Genomic DNA, 25,233 nt, shown 5'->3' with positions numbered 1-25,233 from the left:
AATACATTATAATAGTTTAAAACAATTAAAGAAATACTAAAATGATATTTTTTGACAATTAAGTATAAGTAGTCATATAAATAAATATAGAGGTATCAATAAATTGAATTAAAAATCATTTTTATATATTTTCCAACTCCATTGAAATTTGTCCCTAGTTTTTGTCAACACCGTCAGAAATGAAAATAATGTAAAAAAATCAGGCATTATTGGGGGGCACCAGAACTTCTGAGGACCCCATGATCTCTTCTTTTCTCTTCCTTTGCTAACAGGGCTAGTTAGCTCTGGTTAGCTTAAGTTATTCTTTATTTTTTTCTTCTGTTTTATTCCTAAGTTGCTTGTCACAACCATGATGTGTCAACTCCAGAACTGACAATTTACAAAACTTTGATGAAATTTTGTAAAATAAAAGCTTAATTTTGGTATAATGTAAAGATTTCATGGACCTGACGAGCTACAGTATGGCCTCCTTCAGAATAACATCATATAAATTGAGGTAGTTTGGCATTTCGTCAACTCCGTCAGATGTCAACTCCATCAGAGTTTCTCTGACTCTTTCAGTGAAATTGTTGTCAAATCTCACTTAAATGTGCAATTAATTCATTTTAATCTATTTTACATGAATTGCATTACTTCACATGTCCCAAGTTTTTCATTTTATTCATTAGTTTGTCACCACTTTCAGTTCTGTGTCAACTCCGTCAGATGGCCTTTTTGTTGTTTTTGGTTTTAAATAATATTTATTTTGTTTCTTAAGAAGCATTTGTCTGTAAAATGAGTAAAAATATCACTAATAGGGTCATTAAAAATTATTTTTTATTCATTTTTGTCAGATGGTGATAACAACGTTCTAGGTCAGGTTGATTAAAAATTTAATATTTAAAAAGAATGTGGCAACTGGAAGCCTGTACCTTAGCATCTTTAAATTTCCTAAACATTATTTGTCATATTTGCATACATAAGATTGAGAAATAACCAAAAAAAATATGGGAAAATTAAAACCCATTTTGTCCCTATTCTCAAGAATCACTGTGCTGTCAATTAGCCTCATTCACTCACTCCTAAATGTGCTAATGGTGGAGAAACAACTTATCATTACAATAAACTGTTTATTTGCGGTCATTGGTAGCTATGCTAACTAAACTGAGCATTCACAGTTTGAATCTGCACAGCTCTGTGCTATGCTAGCTGCAGCACGGCACAAATCGAGGGGGAGGAAGGATGAGCAGCACCACATGAGATTGTGATTGACAGCACTAAAACTCTCCTGCCACTGACTGGTTGTTTTTAGCACTGGGAGAAGGCAGAGGAAATAGATTTTTCACAGATTACCTCTCATACCATACTGTCACAACATAATGACAGTTTCAACAAATATGTGAAAAAAAAATATTTATATAAAAGTTAGGGGTAGGGGATAGGGTTAGGGTTATTTAATTTCACTCGGGAGGACGGGTCAGGAGGGGCATGGGTTAGAACTGCTGCTGACTGACTCATCTGTTGTTAAGTGGTAAAAGGTACAAGTTAAATATATGAATATGTTGGTAATTTTTTCCTTAATTAATTAAATACTAGTGAACTGGAGGCAAACAGTAGTTTGTAGCTATGCTAACTATGCTAAATGGTTGATAATCTCACACAGTCTACTCACCTCTCTTGGAGAAAAACTGGGTTATAAATTAACACTCGCCTTTTTTTCCTCTCTCCCTCTTTTTTTTGAAAACCTGATTTTATAACTTTTTTGAGCAGCATAGTAACTGCAATATATATATATATATATATATATATATATGCACTTGTGTTCTTAGCATTTTTTGATATCTGAAAGCACTGCATCTTTTTCGTTATTTTGAACATTTCTCATTTTCTGCAAATAAACACAAAATATCAGAATTTTGTCAGTAGTTCATAGAATAACAATGTTCATTTTACTCAAACATATACCTATAAAAAGTAAAATCAGAGAAACTAATCATTTTGAGCGGTCTCTAATTTTTCCCAAAGCCATACCTCTGCTTTGTTCTTCAGGTGCGTTGGACTAAGACAGCAGGTGGCGCCTCGGATAGTCAAGGAAAGTTGTCGCTGAAAGGTGGAACTCTAAAAATTGAGAACATCAGTCGCCACCAGGGAGGGCGCTACTACTGCAAGGCTGAGAATGGACTGGGATTCCCAGCCATACGCTCCATACGAGTTGACGTCTACTGTAAGCACTCAAACTGAAAAAGGCCTATGTAGTTCTGAATAAATTCAATGTTTACTGTCAAACAAACAGTTTAGTCAAAATATTTTTAAGACTTCGGATAACTGAGCCTCATACAGTGCCTATAAAATTCCTCAGGATGTCTAACCTTTTCATTGATCTTAGAATCAATTATAATCAAGAAACAGTGGCTCTTATTTTTATTTATTTATTTTTACAGATATTTACAAAAAAAACTTGCTCAAAGTGAAAACTGATTTCTTAGTTTTTTCCCCCCAAACATTTATTTAAGTGTTTTGTTCTTTATACACAAACATAAAGGCACACACCGTAACAGGCTTAACTAAAAATTAAAATAAATAAATAAAATTAAACTGTTTTCCCTCACTCTTTGATAAAGAAAAATTTCCACAACACCGTCCCTTTTGTAGTCTTTTCTCTGGTCACTCTTGTCAGTTTGATATTCCTACTGCGTTTCTTCAGCAACTTGGCTATTGATCATTGTCAGCATATTCATTCTATATCCATCTTGACCTCTCTGCTCTCGTTGGCACCCATTGTTCTCTATATACCTAGGTGAGTTTATGCAACAAGTAATTGGTGGGGAAGTGCATTCCTCATAGGTCTTTCTGTTGTGGTTTACTACTCTCACAAAGTTTCTCCTAGGCACCTCTCGATGCCTTGCTAGGCATTCTCGTTTTCTGTCCATGCCTTTCCAGGCTCTCAACTCCCACACAGGCCATGCATGCTTTGGCAGGCCTTCTTTGTCAATGTTTTCAACCATTTCAACTCATTGGAGGCACCACAGATATAGGAAATATATATATGCACAACATAGGAAATGACTGCAAGAAAGTTAGGGTTGTGTAGTTAAAATCTGATGTTAGTAACTACTTTAAATGATGCTGGACAACATGGAAAATATGTTCACTAAGATCAAATCTAATTTGGATGATTGGAGCAAGCTGCATTTGACATTTTATGGGGTAATAAAGGTGAGTGTAGCTCATTAGATTCATTATTATACTGGAATGATACTAATATATATTCCCCCATATTGGTATCATTCCAAACATTTTCTTCGTAAAGGTGGTAGGTACCATATTAGCATTAGTAGGTTGTGTCAACCTATAAAGGAATGAGAACTAGCCCTACCAACATATAACATTATACTGTCTAAGCTATGCAAACATTGGGAAGAGACAAAAACAGGCTTAGACTGAGTTTTAATTGATCAAGAATTTACCTCTACATTCATCTCTTTTGAGATTTTGTTTTTTTACAAAAATTAGGAAGCTATAGGAAAAATCTGAATAATCATAAGGTAGTAGAAGATATAGCAAGAGGTACACAAGAAATTTAATATCTCCCCTCATTTCCAAAATTATTCATCCCTGTGGCACAACCCAAAAATCTAAATTGGCAAACAATTTATTAGCCACAATAAATATAAGAACAATTGGTGATCTATATGAAGAGGACATATTTATGTCACATAATGGCTTAACTGAAAAAATTAAGCTGGGGAGAAACAGTCACTTCTGGAGATATTTACAAATTAGAAATTGCATAAAAGTCAAAATGGACAAAAAACCCATAGAATTTCCTGGGATTGACACCTTTACTTAGCAAGACATCAGGATGGCTTAATGTGTGCCCATTGGTTAAAAACAGTATTTGTATAACTATAAAAAAAATATGGCAAACAAATCTTGATTGTACTTTTGATGTAGGACCCTTGGACTCAAGTATTTCTGACAACGGGTCATGTATCAGGAAGGCCAAAGGCATATTTATTCAGATATAGCAACTATTGAAAATTAGACTTCATAAAATGGGCTTGGGTAAAATTGAACTTTGTTGGAAATGTCAAGAAGCAAAGAGTTCTCTCTTGCATTTTTTGTGGGAGTGTCCAAAAGTCTCACCAACAGGATCGTGTGATATATACAGTACACTAAAATAACGATAGAAATGAGGCCTACGATAGAGATCTGCAGTCTATCAGCTAACCGCAGTAGACTGATGATGTAACCAACTGCATCAAAACAGAGCAAGCTAAGAGCAGCATGGCTAAGAGCGGAAATGAAGAGCTCGTTAAAAAGGCAGGTATAATTATTCATGTATAAACATGAATAATCTGGATCTTGTTCAGGTTCCACCTCTGGAAATGTTAGGGCAACACTTGGGAGGAGCACGACAGATGTCACGGTTGGAAAGCAGGAAAGCAAGAGGTAAAAGTGCAGGCAAAGTCAGTGTGAAACTGCCAGGACACGTACGAGGTAAAGCTCACTGAGTCCAATGGACCCTGTCTCTTAACCCTCCTGCAGTCTTACAGTGGTGCTCAGGAGCAAGGTAAATGTCAAGGTTGGACAGCAAGGAAGCGCCATGGGTGACGGTCTGACGGTCTTTCAGAAACCACAAAAAGAAAAGTGTGTAAAACACACCCGTGCAGGACAGCGCACAAAATAAAAAACTTGTGGGGCTTGAATGACCCCGTTTCTAAAGACTATGGGGGGTAAACAGTCTGACCAGTCCATTGTAAGTTTTATACAAATTGTGATATATATCGTTAGTGCCACCTATCACAATAATATTGTGATATGCATTTTATGTCATGTCGCACATCGCTGCTCCCCAGTATGGAAGAGTGTATCACCATTTATGAGGGGTTGGCTAAATTTTAAAGTACATGAATCACCAAGACTGTACTTGTTGGGGGACAGAAGTGAGGTGCTACACTTGGATAAAACGGCTCTTAGAGTTTAAATACTGAACTTGTGATCACCTTATTTTAATACTATAGAAAGAAACTTGAGTTCCAACCCTCAAGTTGGAGAGAAAGTGTGATGGAAAATGTTGGCTGCGAGAAGATGTTTGGAAGATTAAAAGGCAGAAAGAGGTCGTAATGGAACAATGGGACAGTTTTCATTACATCTACAACATAACAGTTAATTGCACCACAAGAAGCGTCTTGTGGTGCAATTTTTAATTCATGACTATGTTTTTGTCCCTCACTGTTTTATGTTGTTTATGTTAGTTGTTTTGGATTCTTTGAGTGTTTTGAAATTTAATAAAAACTTTAATTACAAAAAATAACTTTTATTGTGAAGGTTTGATATCTTAGCTATATAATGCAATGCCTGGAATTAAAAAACATTCAAAGTCATAATTATGAGTCATAATTATGAGATTGAAAGTCATAATTTCAAATTTCAAAGTCATAATTATGACTTTGAATCTCATAATTATGACTTTGAAAGTCGAAATTATGACTTTAAATCTCATAATTATGACTTTCAAAGTCAAAATTATGACTTTGAAAGTCGAAATTAGTCTTTAATCGAAATTGGTCTTTTATTTTTTTTCTTTCATGGTGGAAATGGGCTTCCATACTGAGTAACTGAAACAATTGAAAAATAAAGTTTTCTTTGATAGTCTTCCCTCTTCATCCTTTAACTATTCACCACATCTCTTTATCCAACATCCTGTCCCCTCAGACTTGGATAAACCAGTTATCACTGTGCATCAGAGTGATGACGAAGCAAAGGAACAGTTCTACTTTGAACGTACCGTCTTTCTTCGTTGTGCTGCCAACTCGAACCCTCCTGTCCACTACACCTGGACAAGAGACAGAGAGGTGCTGGCCCAGGGCTCTGACTCAGGGGTGGAGATATACAAGCCATTTTTCACACAGGTAAGGAGCCAAGATTACATATCATCTAAACTCCAAGCCAATATCAAAATTAACTTTTAACATATCAAAATTAAGCCACTAGTTAAAGTAGCTTAAGACTTACACAGAAATATATATATATATATATATATACCGTATTTTCCGCACTATAAGGTGCACCGGATTATAAGGCACACCTTCAGTGAATGGCATATTTTAAAACTTTTTTCATATATAAGGCGCACCGCATTATAAGGCGCATAGAATAGACGCTAGAGTAGAAGCTGGAGTTCATCTAGTGCATGAACTCCATCTAGTGCAGCTCCACTAGATGGAGCTGCACTAAAGGGAATGTCAACAAAACAGTCTGACTCTGGTCGGCGAGGAGAGCCTTCCGCGACTGGGCCGGGACGTGGCCGGACGATGGTCACCCTTCTCCGTTCGCACACAGCATGGTCGTGGAGAACGTGGTCCTAAGTGACCTGCAGATGACCTGATTATAGACGGTCGGTAGGTAGATAGGTCAGTCAAACTTTATTTGACTTTACAGACCAGCGTTCTGACAACTATCCCAGCATGCAACGCACGCTTCTTCTACAGGCAAAAATGAAATCAGCAGCTGCTTACCGTAGTTGCTAGACCTGTTGTGGCTCAATACTGGTCCATATATAAGGCACACCGGATTATAAGGCGCACTGTCAGCTTTTGAGGAAAATGAAGGTTTTTAGGTGCGCCTTATAGTGCGGAAAATACGGCATATATATATATGGTCTTTAAATGTCATTTAACATGTCAGTAATATTATGAAGATTACTTTTTTTGCACCATCATATCCTGATGGATATGATAACATTATTACAATTTTATTGTAATAAAATTACAATAAAATTTAATTTTATTGTGCTTTTTCCTAAAATATTTTATGTCACATTACTCTGAATAAGATCCCAAGATAGTATTGGCTTTCCCCGTGCGGCCTTGGAAGTGCTGCATATTTCCAATCTCCTTGAAGATATGTAAACACAATGCTCTTTCCCACCTCACCCCCTCCTGCATCCATGGAGCTGGGAGCTGAGCGCTCCTGAGGACATCATTCCTCTATAACAAACACCTTTATCAGACTTTGCCGGGAGGTTGAGCAACGTGGTTTCATGGTCTTTGATGTCACCGCCTTCACTCATGTCTTTGTTTTGCCCCTTTGTTTTGTCTGAATGCCCTAATGTGTCCTTTCCTCTTTTTGGTTTTCTTTCTTTCTTTCTTTCTTTCTTTCTTTCTTTCCTTTGGTGTGTTATTTTGTTTGTATTTCCTGTTAATTCATGTAAAGCACTTTGAATTGCCTTGTTGCTGAAAATGTGCTATATAAATAAAATTACCTTACCTTACTCTGCCATTTTCCTACTCAAACCATGGCTTCGGATTTGGAGGGACTGATTCTCATCCTGGCCACTTCACACTTGCCTGCGAACCGCTCCAGCGAGAGCCGTAGATCACGACCTGATGAAGCCAATAGGACCACATCATCAGCAAAAAGCAGAGATGCGATCCTAAGGCCACCAAAATGGATCCCCTCAACTCCCTGGTTGTGCCTAAAAATTATGTTCATAAACATTATGAACAGATTCAATGCGGTTTCCCTGCTTGAATAGGAGGCCACCACCCCGATCTGTCAATCTAGGGAAACTCTTGCAGAGTGAGGTCAACCAACACGACCCTACAACATCTAGAGCCTTAAGGAATCTCATCCTCCCTGGAGCCTTGACATCAAGGTGTCATGGGGTGTAGGTTTTTGGTTGGACCAAAAAACAGACTTCACCGGGGAGCGTAGATCATCTTTGGGTACTTAATGAAAAAATGCAGAAAAAACAAGAAGTGCAAACAAGATTGAAGATGGAGGCATGGAACATGACCCACTTGGACTCAGTTGCCCCTTTTCCACTGACTCTAATGACCCTACTTGGCCTGCTTTGTGAGCTTTTCCCACTAGAGTTTTTTCTAGCCCAGTACCTGCTTTTTCAGTCCCATTTCTGGAGCATGGTTGGTCAGGGTCAAGTAGGTAGTTTAATATGATGTAAACATACTGCTGTTCACTGATTGGCTGTGCGCGTGGTCAGACATACAATGAAAGAGTTAAAAACAAACACCACCACTCACTACATGAGGGAATTGATGGAGTCCTCAGAGGTTACAAGCAAGCGGTGAACAATGAGATGCTGGCTTTTCTGTGCATTGGACTTCAATATTCATCAGCAATGCGGAATGAGCTCTGTAAATCAACGTAGCGGAGTGAATAGAAAGCCTGCTTAGCCGCACCAGAGCCCTGACCCAGCCTTTGGTGCACCTGACTCAGATGCATGCTTACACTGCTGCTGTCCACCCAGCACATTCAGGTGAGCAGTGTGCAGATATATCTGTCTGGTTTTTAGTATATGTTATGATTGCTTACATGCAGTCATGGAAAACATCAAAAATACGACACTGTTGTATTTTTATTGTGCAAACATGCAGGTTTTGTGCAGTTCTAAAGCCCAGTTACACATTCCTTATGATTAGAGAGTGCTGTTTATAATTACTCCACAGTATTTTTTATACTTTGTCTTTACGTTGTCTTTTTTGTATAGCGTGTTACCCTTAATTTCGTTTTTATATATTTTATCTTTCAATGAATATACATGCTTTGATTGTTTATTTTGCTGGTGTTGCACCAGAGGTGTCTCATTGTAGGACAATAAAGAATATTTCTATTCTGTTATATTCTATTCTTTTAAAATGGCTATATATCAGTTCTCTGGTTAAACGGTTATAAACTATTAATTTTATTAGTTTTACAGGACATTAAAATGAACAAGAAACTTGAAGAAAATGAGAGTGATATTTTATCAATCGTGCTATGTCTGTATGGATCTAAACCTAACAATAAGTAATTATTCACGTTTTGTCTTTAATAGTTGTGAGACGTCTAGTTATTTATAATTGTGTCTGTGAATGACAAAAACTCTGTATGCATACATATAAAGTTATACATATAAAGTCATGTCTATTACTTTAAATAATTATTTTTGAGTATATTACTTCCACATTAGTATGTCTGTGTTATTAATCTACATATGTGCTGTAACATCTGATTACTTTCCCCAGGGAGCAGAAGAACATGGATGACATGTTCCCTCTTCTTCTGCTTTGAACAATGGTGAACGATGAGGAGAACCATCAGAACAACTGGATCTCCTTCAGGAGGAAGCAGCTACCAGCACTGCCACAAGCAGAGAGATGGTACACCTCCGAGTTGAGGCAAACTAAAGAAGAAAAATAAATGATTTTGTGCTCTCAAACAAAGCAGTATCTTTTTTTATACTCACTCCACACCTTGTACATATGCAGTAGTTTGTATAGTATTGTAATCCTAAGTATAATCCTCCCCCAAAATGTGAGGAACTTTAGACACTGTGGAAAAATGTAATACATGTAATTCATTGACACCTGCCATTGTAGATTTCCATTGAAGTCATCCAAAAGTCAACAGATTATGAATAATGTGTTCACTTTATTGTTTGGTTTGCTGAAGCAAACCAAACATTTCGACAAATGTTAGGGTTGGTAGTAACAAGAACCCAAAATAGTCATGTCATTGTTCAAAATGTCTTGGTACGCTGAAACACTAAGAGTTCCATTCACTGGAACTAAGGGGCCAAGCCATCTCCTGAAAAACATCCCCACACCATAATCCTCCCTCCACCAAACTTTACACTTGGCACAGTGCAATTAGAGTACCGTTCTCATGGCAGCTGCCAAACCCAGATTCATCCATCAGATTGCCAGATGGAGAAGCACAATTCGTCACTCTAGAGAACGTGCATCCACTGCTCTAGAGTCCAGTGACGACGACTTTACTCCACTGCATCCGACGCTTTGCATTGCATTCCTCACCCATTCCTCCAATTATATCCTGTTGATTCTTTACTGTTTCTTTCCCTGGGTTCCTGTTTTGTTCTACTGTGGCTCCTGTGTTCCCCGTGGTCTTTGTAAGCCTTTTATTCATGTTTTTTTTTCCATTAAATCCCCAAAATCTATGTGACACTTTTCCTTCCTGCTGCTTTTCGGTCCACTTTAAAACTCACACAACTTGACACATTTCCCATGGATGTTCTTGTATCACCTCTGTGATTTGAGCTGAGAAGGGATGCAAGCAGTGTAAATTAAGGTCCTCCAGAATGGCTGTGGTCTGCCTGCAAAGTGCTAGCGAAGCAGACTGGAACGAGATGGAGTGGAAGTTAGGGGTTAGATCCATGGGGATCATTTTGCTTAAGGGCTCCTGGAGGCTTGGGCCGGCCCTGATATGTTGTGACTAAGGCCCTGTTTACACGACAATGATCCAACGAAAATGGAATTTTTGTTTCGTTTCTATTAAACTGTTTACATCAGTGTTTCTCAACCTTTTTTGGGCCAGCGCCCCCCACCAAATAAATTTGCAGGCTACTTTGCACTGACCATTATTTTATCATTAATATTACTATCACTATTGTAGATGTTTTGATTTTTATGCGTGTTTCTGTATTTATCATCAAAAATAATTTCCCAGAGAACAAAAAAGCCATGGGAATAGAAATTATTTGCACAGGTGTCTACGAAAAATGCAATGAACATTCAAGTTAAAATCGGTAGGCCTAACAGCAGCCAATCAGAGGAAAAAATATTCTTATTCTTTGCCATTTTCTAGTTGTTAAATATTCCACAAAATGATCAGATAAAAGATGTTCAACATGCCAGTTTAAACTTTGATCTATTTCCAAAATGACTGAGCTCTGCAACATTAAAACATGGATAGAACTGTAACTACATTAATCATAGCTCTTCTTCTCTTCAGTGTTTCTGTTTCTGGTGGTGCAGCTCTGTGCTGCCTTCAGGAGAATGGGACATCAGAGTATCATCCATAAAATTTCACCCACATGGCATTTACTGTGCAAACCAGAGCTTTTAGTGGAAAAACAAAAGTTCCAGGTCCTTTAATGCCATAGAAATATGAGACAGAAACATGGATTACATCTTTATATAGACCTGTCTATTGATTTATAGATGAATAGTTTTACTGGACAGATATTACAAAGAACAAATCTGGTTCTTAATCAAATCTAATTAAAAACATGAATAAGTGATAAGTTATTTACTGTTATGATCTGTAAGATATATTTATTCTCAGTACTAGATGTGGTCTCACCAAACCCATGACATTTCAACAATATTAATTTACTTTTTATCTGGAAATAGTGTCTTTGTTCTTGCCATACCAGTTTATTCCTCTGTATTTACTTTAGTTTCTTAGTTTATTCTTGCATTTTGTTCTTCATTCATTCCCATTTAGTTTCATTTGATTAGTATTATCCTCTCTTTGTTTATTGCTATGTCCACTTTAGTTTCTTTCCTGTTACTAGATTTATTTTATCATTTATTGACAATCAGTAATCTTCACTCATCACCTGCTGCTCCGCCTAATCATCATGTTTCACATCATGTGTTGATTTTTCACTGTTCAGCGTCGGATTCTCTGTTTTTATGCCATAATTCACATCTAGTTCGTCGCTCCGTTTTATGTCCCGCTTCTCCTGTTTCAGAGTTTTGCGCAATGTGCACGTCGTTTTTTATCTTTTTTTTGTTGTTGTTGGGTTTTCTTAACCCCTTAAGGTGCAGGGCAGTCGGGAAGCGTATCGATGGGGAAAAGGCAGACTGACATAAACCTTTTAAACAATGGAAACAATTTCGGTATTCTGATTATTGAAATTTAAAAGTGCTGTGTTATTCCATCACCCCAGTTTCATAACGGACCACTTACAGCTCCGATGTTAACGCTATAAAATGAACGCTCTCTGTCATGGTGTCACCATGGAGGGATTTCTTTATTTAAATGGGTTCATTTTTCAGAGGGATACAAAGTGAGGGTATCGTGATTTTAGCTACCAGTAGCAGGAGAACGGAGCTGTGCCAAGAAGCTAACAGAAGCTAACAAACACTGAATAGAAGAAGAGCTGCCATCGATACAGTTGCAGTCAAGCATGATTTAATGTTACACAATACAGTTTTACCAAATTGCTCAAAGTCTAAACTGGCATTGTTGTGCATTTAAAGTGTAAAGTTTACCTTCGACCAAACGCCCCCCAAAGGCATCCCAGCGCCCCCCTTTTGTGAAAATGTCCGCCAGCACCCCCTGCCATACTCTGAACACCCCCTGGGGGGGCGGTACCGCCCACATTGAGAACCGCTAGTTTACATGAAGATGTTCTAATCACAATCTGCCACTAGTTGGTGCTAGGCTTGGACAAACAAAAGTTCTCCCTCCATTCTTCATCATCAACTACATTGTTTACAAAGTTATCCCACCACTGGCTTGTTCTCCCAGGTCGTGTCCAGTAGCGCCTCCTCGATGTGTTTCTTTGTCGCATAAATTCGATGATTTAAGTAAAGAGGTATAAAATGAGCACCGTGTTGGAGAGCTGCAGTTGGATTTATAAGAGTCAGAAGCACAAATAATACTCTGGTATCTGGCATTTTCTGTAGTTTCTTCTTCTGTAGAGAAGGAAAAACATAGAGAGCCGTAATGAAATATGTCATACTACGCATGAGCTGGGGATTCTCTGGAAGAAAATATCAGTTTATTCGGTTTACAAGACAATGGACACCGGTACGTTTTAGAAACATCGCACTCTGGAACCCGTTCTCAAACTGTGCTGTTGTCAGAGAAACCATCTGTCAGTGCAAATGCAATGAAACTCTTCCATTTTCACCCGAAATTGTTGTTGTGAAGATGGGGCCTTAGTTGTAACATGGTTGGTTCTGTGGATCCATTTTCTTTGGTTGGGTGAACAAACCCCTGCCTAAGATCAGTAGCTATTAGCGATCAGTTGCATCCTGCTGGCAGATATTTATAATAACATGAAGCAGAAAGCTAAGGTCATTGTTTTGCCCTACACCCAGTGAGCGGTGCAGGTTGCAACAATTTGATCAGAGCAGAGAAGTTTTGAGTGCCCGGAGACAGGTTTGAGAAGGCACAGTGAATATTTGAAAGAGAGCAGACATTTTGAGTACAAGCATTACAAGTTTTGAGAGGAAAAACATGAAGTCCTGCTTTCAAAATGGAAATGTGTGCTCTTGAATTATGGCAGAAAAATTTCTCCATAAGTATAGTTGTAATGATACTTGTTTCTCACAAGTATCATTACAACTATACTTATGGAGAAACATGAGGAAAAAAGTGACTTATTTTTCAATAAAATGCCTCACACAGATACATAATGTTTTGACGTGATTTTTTTGTCAGGGTCAGACGAAGATCTTGAAGCTGAAAAATCTACGTCTGCAGGATTATGCTGACTACACCTGTGTTGCTTCCGTGAAGAATTCCTGTGGCATTAGAGACAGAAGTACCCACTTCATTCTCAACAACAGGACAGGTATAAACGCACTCAGGAATTGGGACAATTAAACACTATCTGCATGTGTTTGTCTTTATTTAAATATTATATGCCTATAAGGGGGGCAAACCTTTAAAAAAGTAAGATTCTGGATTTTCTAAATTCCAATTAAAAATTCTTATTAGTTCTACTAAAAATGATTTTTATTTCATGTTTTGATAGTAGAAATTCACATAATAATTCTGCATTTTAGATTATTATTTAGATATTAGATATCTCAGTGATAATGTAACTGCAACAAAAAACAGGGAAACACAGAAAATAATTAAACTATTAAGCAAAAATCAAATAAAATCTAGCAAAATAGGGAAGCAGCCTAACTGCAACTCGCATTGTCAAAAGCAAGTAGATCAAGCTGGCAGTGCTGCACAGAAAATATATACCAGGTGGGCAAGGCAAGAGCTACCAAGGAGCAGCTGCTCCTGACACCCTGACTTCGATAGCCACAAGATGCTGGGCCCTTGTGGATCCTGGATGTGGTACTTCAAGTGCACCTAAGAACAATAAACAATTAGCAAAATAATGGATGAATCCTTCCATTTAAAGGGGAAGGGACGTTACTCTTAGTTGCACAAAGGTTTCTTTATTATTCTTATTGTAAACCAGGAATATGTGATATAAACATTATATGGTTGAAAAAAAAGAAATTTGACCTACAATAGAGATCTGCAATCTACCGGCCAACCAGGGTATTGCTTTTTGATGACGCAATGGACTGCATCAACACAGAGCAAGAGGTACAAGCAGCGTGGCTGAGAGCCCAAATGAAGAGCTTGTTACAAAAGGATGTGCAAAAACATCAATTATCTGGACCTGCTTTGGGTTTAGCCTCCTGAAGTGAGAGGTAAAAGTGCACAGGATCGGTGCGACCCTTGCAGGGACGCACACAGGGCAAAGTTCACTGAGTCCAATGAGCTCTGTTTCTTACCCCCTCTGCCATCTTAGCGCGATACGTAGGAGGAGCACAGCCACTGGCGGTTTCTGATATAGGCGACATGGGCAACCACCCATGACGGTATTTTGTGGGAGGTGGCATAAACGCACCCCCATCTTCCCCCCACCGCCTCTGCCTCTGCCTCCTTCCTCGGAGGTCAAATCAGGTTAGTGGTCAACCAAACACTCAGAAATGTTCCCTCGAAATGTTGTTAAACTGTGTGGATGTTAGAGAAGGAGTCATAATGTGACTTACAAACTGTTTTTTCTTTAAAGCGTCTGTTTCCAGAGGTGGAAACTCGAGTCACATGACTTGGACTTGAGTAAGACTGGAGTTCAAGACATGTAACTCGAGTCATTAAAATGAAGACTTTAGACTTGACTTGAAATAATTTTCAGATTTGGAGTTTTACCAATAACTTGGGACTTGAATTGGTCTTGAACCTGTTTACTTGAAAAGATTTGATACTTTACCCAAAATCTAAAGTTTAAGACACATATTTATAACGTGGGCCCCATTAGGTCATTACATTCATTCCGTATTAACAGAGGCAGACCGTCCCTGTTTTTTCTGTATATGTACAGAAAAAACAGTAAAAACAGAAAAAACAGTCGAGCTGCATAAGCTGCACCTCAACTAATTAAATTAACAAGATTTAAAAAGAAATAAAAAAACTGAAAAAAAAAACGAGAGACAACATGCTCAAAGCAGATATGCTCCCACAAGTAATTTCTTTTGGGTACATTAATTATGAAGTATCAAACAATAAACAGAGTGCAACATGCAAAACCTGCAAGAGAAGGATCTCAGATGGAGATACAACTTCCAACTGTTTGACATTTGAAGTTGTAGTTGTACTTTTCTTTTCCTGTGACTCGGGACAGCTGAATTTAGCTAACTTGGGAGTGAAAATAGTCTTAAAATATCTGTGCGGGTGTAAAAAGATTGGTGCGTGTGTAAAAGGATTTGTGCGTGTGTAATACTGGAATTGTAAACCTTAAAAACAAAATAAACCTTCTCCTACGCCTATAAATGTTGAAAAAGTACACACAAATCACCTGGTACACACACACAAAACTGCATTTACACACAGATCCGGTTACGAATGCGCGAGTATTTTTGAGACTCATTTCACGCTTCCGGGAGCTCCCAGATTTGTGTGTAGATGATGTGTTTACATGCTAGTAAAAGCTGGACATCTGAGTTTTGCTCTGAGACTTGTGTTTTTATCCTCTGACGTTTCTCAGTATACTTGTGCAGAAGTGGTAAATACGTTAATTCGGTGGAAAACTGTATATCTCAGCACTTCCTTATAATATCCTAAAATTATTTATAGACATATTGTGCATTTTTGAGCAGTACTGGAGACTAGGTGGTCTGAAAAAGGACCACTGGGTGGCGGAATGGTTCGCTGACCGGAAAAATAGCCATTTGCCTGGAGCGACCCGGTGGTCTGTCCTCTGAAGTAAGTAGAAGCTACGCCTGCAGGCTTTGCTCTCCGATTATAATGAGACATGGAGTAATTATTAATAATTTCAGATTACGGTTTATATGTCTGGTAATCTGCCCTCCTCATGTTTCTGCTAGCGGGAGCTAATGTTTATGTCAGCTATGCTACTTTAGCTCTTTGCAGCTAAACGTGGATTTTTACTGCCACACTCAACACAGTTTGAATCTTTAATCCATAAAAATGATCTCTGGGTGATTCTTACAGTATCTGTTTTTCCCCAAAGGTTCCAATCAAAATCCTAATATATGTTGCTGACTGATATTTGTAGTTTGTGAGATATTCTGATTTACCTCTTACTTTATTCACTAAGTGAATATAATTAAGTGAAATAAACTGCCTTTCGATTCTAATTTATTGAATTTCTATGTGTATAAATAATATTTTATATTTGTCTCTACACAGGACGAAACGGCTGACTGATGGATCGGGTTCTGGTGTTATTTCACTTTCTGGACAATCAGGATCTTTCCGATCTCATCTACCTTCTGTTAAGGAAGAGATTCTCTGAATTAATTAATTTTGGTAAAAGTTTGGCTCTCTCTCTCCCTCTTAGATCCCGTGTCCTCTCGCGACGGTCATGTGTAGTCACAAGGAAAATAACAATGCATGTTGACGTCACAGAATTACAGAGTTTAATCCAATAGAAGATAATGCATAAAATTACAACAGAAACTGCAGAACAACGGAGACATACATTAATTTACCTGACAGACTTGGAAAAAGTAGGAAAGAAAGAAAAGCAAAGATGTCCAAAGACGTCTTTGGAGAATTGCAAGAGCAAATCTAATTTGTTACTTCTGTGTAGAAAGTTTTATAGTGAAGGCATATTCTTATCTTTAATATATTCAAATAAGGTGTATCTTTGCTCCTCCAACCAGGAGCTATCTCTGACCCTTTATCTGAAGCCAGAAACTCCTGCTGTGTTTACAGCTTTTCACAGATGAGTGTGAAAAACTAGAACTTCTCCTGATTGTTTCCCACACAGACAAAAGGCAGTTCAAACGATCCTAGCAAATCATCTGCTGTAACTACAGGTAACATAAAGGTCAAAAAGCCAGAATACATTACTGATTTTAAAACCACAATTAGGGTATTTGAATCAAGACATGTTAAATTTTAAAACTAGCTTATTTTAAATTTATTTTCTTAACACTTCTGATCCAATGGAGCTGCTGCAGGAACACACTGATCCTCTAACAGGATCCTCAGATCCGGGCATCAATGTCTGGTGTCCTGCAACATTTAGATACATCCTGGTCCAACACACCTGAATTAAATGGTTGCGTTAAAGAAGAGACATCTAAAGGTTGGAGGACACTGACCCTTATGAACTGGAGTTAAAGCCCTGCTGTACAATTTTCACTCAATTGTAATCACATTAACTTGCATACAGTAGAAACTTTACCTATGTTGAGGTACCTTCATTACTGCTGAAGCAACAAAATACGGTTTCATTGATAATGACCAACATCTATAACTGCCATAATCTGAAGATGCTTGTCGACTTCTGCATCATAAAACTAGATCAACCTGATAGACTATGAAACTGTGTTGAGTGTGACAGTAAAAATCCACGCTTAGCTGCGAAGAGCTAAAGTAGCATAGCTGACATAAACATTAGCTCCCACTAACAGAAACATGAGGAGGGCAGAGTATCAAAATACCAGACATATCAAACGTAACCTTATAATTACTCCATGTCTCATTATAATCGGAGAGCAAAGCCTGCAGGTTTAGCTCCTACTTACTTCAGAGGACAAACCACCGGGACGCTCCATCTCGCTTCTGGGTTTGCCTGGCTATTTTTCCGCTCAGTGAACCATTCCGCCACCCAGTGGTCCTTTTTCAGACCACCTAGTCTCCAGTACTGCTCAAAAATGCACAATATGTCTATAAATAACTTTAGGGTATTATAAGGATATACCGTTTTCCACGAACTAAAGTATTTTCCACTTTGTCACAAGCACACCATACCAACTTTATTTATAAAGCACTTTAAAACAACCACAGCTGATACAAAGTGCTGTACATTAAAACACAACATAACAATAAAAAAAATAAAAATATAGGTGTAGGAGAAGGTTTATTTCATTTTTAAGGTTTACAAATCCAGTATTACACACGCACAGATATTTTTGCACACGCACAAATCTTTTTACACACGCACAGATATTTTGAGACTATTTTCACTCCATAGATAACATCGTGTTATCAGCAACTGTACTCCGGGCTACGTTGGTGACACCGCTTAGCTTTCACTTGTATGCTATGTTTAGTCATGCTGTATAAATCTGGTGCTTCAAACACATCAATATTAATGTGCAGCGTATTAGCTCAGGACTGTCGTTGGACTGTGAGCAGGTGTCCATATCAGAAAGCAAGTTCTGGACCTGAGTTCAGGGAAGAGAGTTTCTCTCTGCCCCCACCATAATAATGAACTGGGTCCAGTTCCATCCAAGTACACCTCGCTGCAGCAAACAGAAAGGGGCGGGACGGATCACTGTCTCATACCTTATTTGGAAATGGGACCATTGCACTCCGGAAGTGAAGGGGGTGCTATTTCCTTTATTATTCACGGCCTCCCGTTTTTATTTTCTTATGAAATCTGTGATATATCTTCACCTTTAGGAAGGATTTTCACTCTCAGCATGTGTTTGAACTTTTCTCTTTTATTTACTTCCGTGCAGCTCATAGTTTTTTAGCAAATTCTGTAGCTTTCGGCGTACTTCTAATTCTGCTGCTTAGTCGCATCTTTTCGATTCTACTACTGCCTCTAATGGCGTGGGGTTGGTAAATCAACTAATACAATTACATCACTAAATCAGAATACCACAAAGTATTTATTATTTATTATTAATTCTGCCATTACTGGAACAATAAAAGATAAATTCTCTCACAAAAGAACATACCTTCTCATTTTCTTAAGGGAGTAGAGCATAAGACCTGAAATTGGTTGCAGTTTCACTCAGTAGCCAACCTGTTGAAAGTGTGGCAAATTTTTAATTCCTGGACAGTATAAAGTATAAAAAAACATTTTAAAATTGAACCTCTATATTGTACTGTTCAGTTAAACTTAGCTGTTAGAATAGTCAAAGTTTAAACTATAATTTTCCAGAATAAACATTCAGTGAAAAAGTCAAAAGTAGAATTCTATGTTCACACAAAAATGCTGACATTTCCATTTAACCAAGACACAAAATAATGTGCTGCATTGTGGGTTAACTACCCCACTGAGTTTTACGTTCAAGGTCCTTACAATTATACTGTTTTTATTTTTATAGAAATTTATGAAGGATAGCAAAATTACTGGATTTTGTTTTGTTTTTCTAGCAAAACTAAACTTAGTTTAGAACCCACTTGGAAATGGGTTCTGTGCAAAATGTGATCGTCACGCCGCCATTTCAAGAGTTATAACTGAAAAAACAGTAGACTTAGTGCACTGACTGTAGTAAACAATCCATTTATTGTCAATATAATTTCGCATTGTACATGTCTTCAAATACATCTACGTTGGGGGGTTCAACTAACGTAAGAACAGTGGGGGGAGGAGGAGTTTTTTAATGGGAAGATATGGGACCACTGTGGATAAGGGGTAGAAAACCAGTTTCCTTTAGGAATACACCCTCCATCCTGTGATGGAATGAGAAGGACCTCGCTGCAGCAAACAGAAAGGGGCGGGACGGATCGCTGTCAGTCTCATACCTTATTTGGAAATGGGACCATTGCACTCCGGAAGTGAAGGGGGTGCTATTTCCTATATTATCCGTGGTCTCCGGTTTTTATTTTCTTTTGAAATCTGTGATATATCTTCATCTTTAAGAAGGATTTTCACTCTCAGCATGTGTTTGAACTTCTCTCTTTTATTTAATTCAGCGCAGCTCACAGTTTTTAAATTCTGTAGCTTTCTGTGTACTTCTAAATCTGCTCCTTAATCGCATCTTTTTGGGTCTACTACTGCCTGTGTAGTGGGGTGGAGGTGGTAACACAACTAACATAATTACGTCACTAAATGAGAATAGCATAAAGTCTTTATTATTTACTACTAATTTCGAGATTACTGGCACTGTAAAAGATAAATTATCTTCTATAACACCATTTTTCCATTTTCTTCCNCACACGCACAAATCTTTTTACACACGCACAGATATTTTGAGACTATTTTCACTCCATAGATAACATCGTGTTATCAGCAACTGTACTCCGGGCTACGTTGGTGACACCGCTTAGCTTTCACTTGTATGCTATGTTTAGTCATGCTGTATAAATCTGGTGCTTCAAACACATCAATATTAATGTGCAGCGTATTAGCTCAGGACTGTCGGTGGACTGTGAGCAGGTGTCCATATCAGAAAGCAAGTTCTGGACCTGAGTTCAGGGAAGAGAGTTTCTCTCTGCCCCCACCATAATAATGAACTGGGTCCAGTTCCATCCAAGTACACCTCGCTGCAGCAAACAGAAAGGGGCGGGACGGATCACTGTCTCATACCTTATTTGGAAATGGGACCATTGCACTCCGGAAGTGAAGGGGGCGCTATTTCCTTTATTATTCACGGCCTCCCGTTTTTATTTTCTTATGAAATCTGTGATATATCTTCACCTTTAGGAAGGATTTTCACTCTCAGCATGTGTTTGAACTTTTCTCTTTTATTTACTTCCGTGCAGCTCATAGTTTTTTAGCAAATTCTGTAGCTTTCGGCGTACTTCTAATTCTGCTGCTTAGTCGCATCTTTTCGATTCTACTACTGCCTCTAATGGCGTGGGGTTGGTAAATCAACTAATACAATTACATCACTAAATCAGAATACCACAAAGTATTTATTATTTATTATTAATTCTGCCATTACTGGAACAATAAAAGATAAATTCTCTCACAAAAGAACATACCTTCTCATTTTCTTAAGGGAGTAGAGCATAAGACCTGAAATTGGTTGCAGTTTCACTCAGTAGCCAACCTGTTGAAAGTGTGGCAAATTTTTAATTCCTGGACAGTATAAAGTATAAAAAAACATTTTAAAATTGAACCTCTATATTGTACTGTTCAGTTAAACTTAGCTGTTAGAATAGTCAAAGTTTAAACTATAATTTTCCAGAATAAACATTCAGTGAAAAAGTCAAAAGTAGAATTCTATGTTCACACAAAAATGCTGACATTTCCATTTAACCAAGACACAAAATAATGTGCTGCATTGTGGGTTAACTACCCCACTGAGTTTTACGTTCAAGGTCCTTACAATTATACTGTTTTTATTTTTATAGAAATTTATGAAGGATAGCAAAATTACTGGATTTTGTTTTGTTTTTCTAGCAAAACTAAACTTAGTTTAGAACCCACTTGGAAATGGGTTCTGTGCAAAATGTGATCGTCACGCCGCCATTTCAAGAGTTATAACTGAAAAAACAGTAGACTTAGTGCACTGACTGTAGTAAACAATCCATTTATTGTCAATATAATTTCGCATTGTACATGTCTTCAAATACATCTACGTTGGGGGGTTCAACTAACGTAAGAACAGTGGGGGGAGGAGGAGTTTTTTAATGGGAAGATATGGGACCACTGTGGATAAGGGGTAGAAAACCAGTTTCCTTTAGGAATACACCCTCCATCCTGTGATGGAATGAGAAGGACCTCGCTGCAGCAAACAGAAAGGGGCGGGACGGATCGCTGTCAGTCTCATACCTTATTTGGAAATGGGACCATTGCACTCCGGAAGTGAAGGGGGTGCTATTTCCTATATTATCCGTGGTCTCCGGTTTTTATTTTCTTTTGAAATCTGTGATATATCTTCATCTTTAAGAAGGATTTTCACTCTCAGCATGTGTTTGAACTTCTCTCTTTTATTTAATTCAGCGCAGCTCACAGTTTTTAAATTCTGTAGCTTTCTGTGTACTTCTAAATCTGCTCCTTAATCGCATCTTTTTGGGTCTACTACTGCCTGTGTAGTGGGGTGGAGGTGGTAACACAACTAACATAATTACGTCACTAAATGAGAATAGCATAAAGTCTTTATTATTTACTACTAATTTCGAGATTACTGGCACTGTAAAAGATAAATTATCTTCTATAACACCATTTTTCCATTTTCTTCCGGAGGTAGAGCTAATTAAATGACATAAACAATACCTTTATACATTATACATAATATCTACATTTCTCCATCAATTATAGGAGGAACAAAACAAATAAGACATGAAAAACAACATGATCAACTAAAATAAAAATACCATTTGCAATGTACACGTAAGAAATTCAATTGTGCAAAAGTCAATGACAAATTAATTAGGTTCACAGAAGAACAACTCAGGTTGTTAAACAGATACAAGCAAAAATTCACATTTTTGTTTTTACGGTGCCATGTATATTATTCTGAGAGACTTTTTGTCGGTAGAGTCTTATATACAGGAAAAATATGATTAAACTATTTAGTCTACCAAGGTGGAAATTTTCCTTCAACAACGAAATAAATCATATTCATAGAATCACAATATAATCGAGTAAAACACTTAGCATACTGCAGGTAAATGTTATCACTTAGTTTGGTTAAGAATAATTATTGCACTGACTGATTGCACTGATTAAATGACTTTTAATCAGTGTTCTTAGGTACCAGAGGAACACAAGCTCAAACTGACAAAGAGGATGGATGCTCTCTGCTGAAATATTCATTGCCGTCTTCCATGTTCTTTCAGCAAACAATTGAGACAGAGTTGTTGTTGGTTTCACTGCTATTTATCTACTATTTTGCCAGCCATTAAAATTATTCTTAAAAGATTGTTAGTCATGTGACCAAACCAGCCAAGGAGATGAAAAGTTAAAACACTCAACAGTTAGAAGCTTGTATGCACATTTCTACAACATTAAACAGAACCTCCCACAAAACTCACATACTTTTAATATCAAATTGCAATATCAGAAATATGGCTTACTAATTGAAAGGGCATGGACTTTGAAATCGATGGTTATGAAATGGTTTGTAAAACAGAGAAAACAAAAATGGAGGTGATGTAGCTCTTTTTGTGTACAAGTACATTAATTATAAGATGACAGAAACAATATCGACTGTCATGGATAATGTTTTTGAATGTGTGACTATAGAAATACTCATGGAAACAAGAATGTCTTTATGAGTTATATTTATAGAAGCTCCTGGATCAAATATAGAAATATTCAATCACTGGATGGAAGAAAAATCTATAAAAGTTAATCAAAAAGTTGCATTTATCTGCGGGGATTTCAACATTGATCTTCTAAATCCAAATAAACATAGAATGACAGAAGAATTTATTAATATCATGTACATTCTGAGCCTGCATCCTAAAATTACCAGGCCCAGTCGTATTACAGCACACTGTGCAATATTAACTGATAATGTTTTTACAAATGTTCTTGAAAATAGTTTAACTAGTGGAATAGTAATAAATGACATAACTGATCCTTTACCAGTGTTCACAGTCTATGAGTGTAACTGCAAAAAGCTGATCAAAACATTATAGAGGAATTTAAAGGTGCTAAACTCATGGAATACATAAATAAAGAAATGATACACAAAACTCTATTCTCTCTGCTCATAGATAAACAGGAAGACATTTAATGCACATCTGCGGATTCACACATCACATTTTCATCGTCTCAGAAATCCAAAATGTCTTGCCGCTTACTACTGACATCAGTTTCTTATACAATTCCAGTTCTACTGTTGTGTATTGGGAAGCTTTTGACCAATGGCGTTACTGGATCTCTTGCGGAGCAATTCTGGCTCCATCTTACACTGGCTGTGTGTTGGAAGTTCCGAGGAAAGGGGTTTGACTTCATCAGAAGGACAATTAGTCAAATTGTTGTCTCCTTATAGAGAAAGAATCTTTATCTGGACAGATCCAGATAGAGATTCTTTCTCATTCCTGGCCGACTCTCTCGCACACAAGCAGGGAAAGACGCTTGCCAGAAGTTTCTTGCACAGCAGCTCAAACTTTCCCTCTTTGGCAATAGTTTATTCCACATCTCTCCAATCTGAATTCCTTCCTGACCTCTAGGTCAGGTTGACCCAGTCCATTTGACACAATACATTTCTTTTTGGTCAAAACATATCTTAATGTGAATCAACCAACAACATAATTTTTGACTATTAATTATTAATTAAAACTAAAATTTTAGGGAATTTATAAAACACACAATTTCTGTATCAGAAGTATTCTATACTTACTATACTATACTATACTGTATCAAATATAAGAAATGTAAAAATAATTTAACTAATATTATAAAGGCATCAAAAAGGAATATTATTATAAATTATTGGATAGTAATAAAAATAATTCCAAGGCGACATGAAACATTTTAAATAATGTTATCAGGAAAACTTCTAACACTAACAATTATCCACAGTATTTTTTAGATAATGACCAGATTACCAACATGAAGAGTGTTGTAAATAAATTCAATAGTTATTTTTATGAATAAAGGACCTCACTTAGCAGAAAAGACACCTGAGATTAAAAAAAAACAGCAACATCAGCTAAATTATGTTGAGAATAATGCAAGTTCAATATATCTTACCCCATACAAGAGAACGAAATCTTTGATGTTGTGAATAAATGTAAAAGTAAAGCATCCACTGACTGTGATGATCGAGACATGAAAACAATTAAAATGATAATTGAGGGAATCTCTAAACCATTAACTTACATTTGTAATTTATCATTCCAAACAAGATAATTTTCCAACAAAATGAAAATAGCAAAGATCATACCAATGTATCAAACTGGCAATAATCACAAATTATAGGCCTGTTTCTCTTCTCCCTCAGTTTTCCAAAATTCTAGAAAAACTTTTTAGGAAGAAAAATTCATAGACAAACATTCATGACTTAGCAGTAGTCTATATGGATTCAGAGCAAATTGGTCAACATCACCGGCCCTAACTGACTTAATAGAATAAATGACCAATGCAACAGATGGTAAGAAATTCATAGACCTAAAGAAAGCTTTTGATACAATGCATCATAATATCTTAATTAAACATTAGAACATTATGGAATTCAGGGAGTAGCTTTGAATTGGATGAGGAGATATTTAAAGAGCAGAAAACGATTTGTGAAAAAGGGAGAGATTGAGTCTGATTGGAGATTTTATGTGGAGAACCTCAGGGTCAGTACTGGGACCAGTTTTATGTAATTTTTATATAAATGACATAAGCAAAGTGTCTAGTGTATTCAAATTTGTGTTATTTGCTGATGACACAAATGTTCTAGTCTGGTGAAAACTAACAACTTCTTTCCATAGTCGCCTCAGAAATCGGTAAATTTAAAAAAATGGTTTGGCGATAATAAAGTATCACTAAATGTGGACAAGGTTAAAATCATGGTTGTTGGAAACTGTTACAAAAGTACTCAAATTCAAGTTCAGACAGAGGGTGTAACTCTAGAAAGGGTATATTTTAATAAGTTTCTCTGTGTAATAATA

At 37.2% G+C, this 25,233-nt stretch overlaps 1 protein-coding gene across 1 annotated transcript in view; it reads left to right on the top strand.

Annotated features, from left to right (window-relative positions):
• LOC103129735 (MAM domain-containing glycosylphosphatidylinositol anchor protein 2-like) overlaps positions 1–25,233 on the top strand; it is a gene marked incomplete at its 3' end in the record, with an annotated part of 82,601 nt that overhangs the window by 42,135 nt on the left and 15,233 nt on the right. The window contains exons 3-5 of the mRNA XM_007540917.2: positions 2,029–2,203; positions 5,698–5,894; positions 13,180–13,312. Coding sequence (XP_007540979.2) covers positions 2,029–2,203; positions 5,698–5,894; positions 13,180–13,312 — 505 coding nt within the window. The remainder of the gene's footprint in view (positions 1–2,028; positions 2,204–5,697; positions 5,895–13,179; positions 13,313–25,233) is intronic.

The sequence above is a fragment of the Poecilia formosa genome, unplaced genomic scaffold (genome assembly GCF_000485575.1).
Source record: "Poecilia formosa unplaced genomic scaffold, Poecilia_formosa-5.1.2 Scaffold573, whole genome shotgun sequence".
NCBI lineage: Eukaryota > Metazoa > Chordata > Actinopteri > Cyprinodontiformes > Poeciliidae > Poecilia > Poecilia formosa.
Note: the sequence above shows the minus strand (reverse complement) of the source record. Positions and strands in the feature narration are given on the sequence as shown.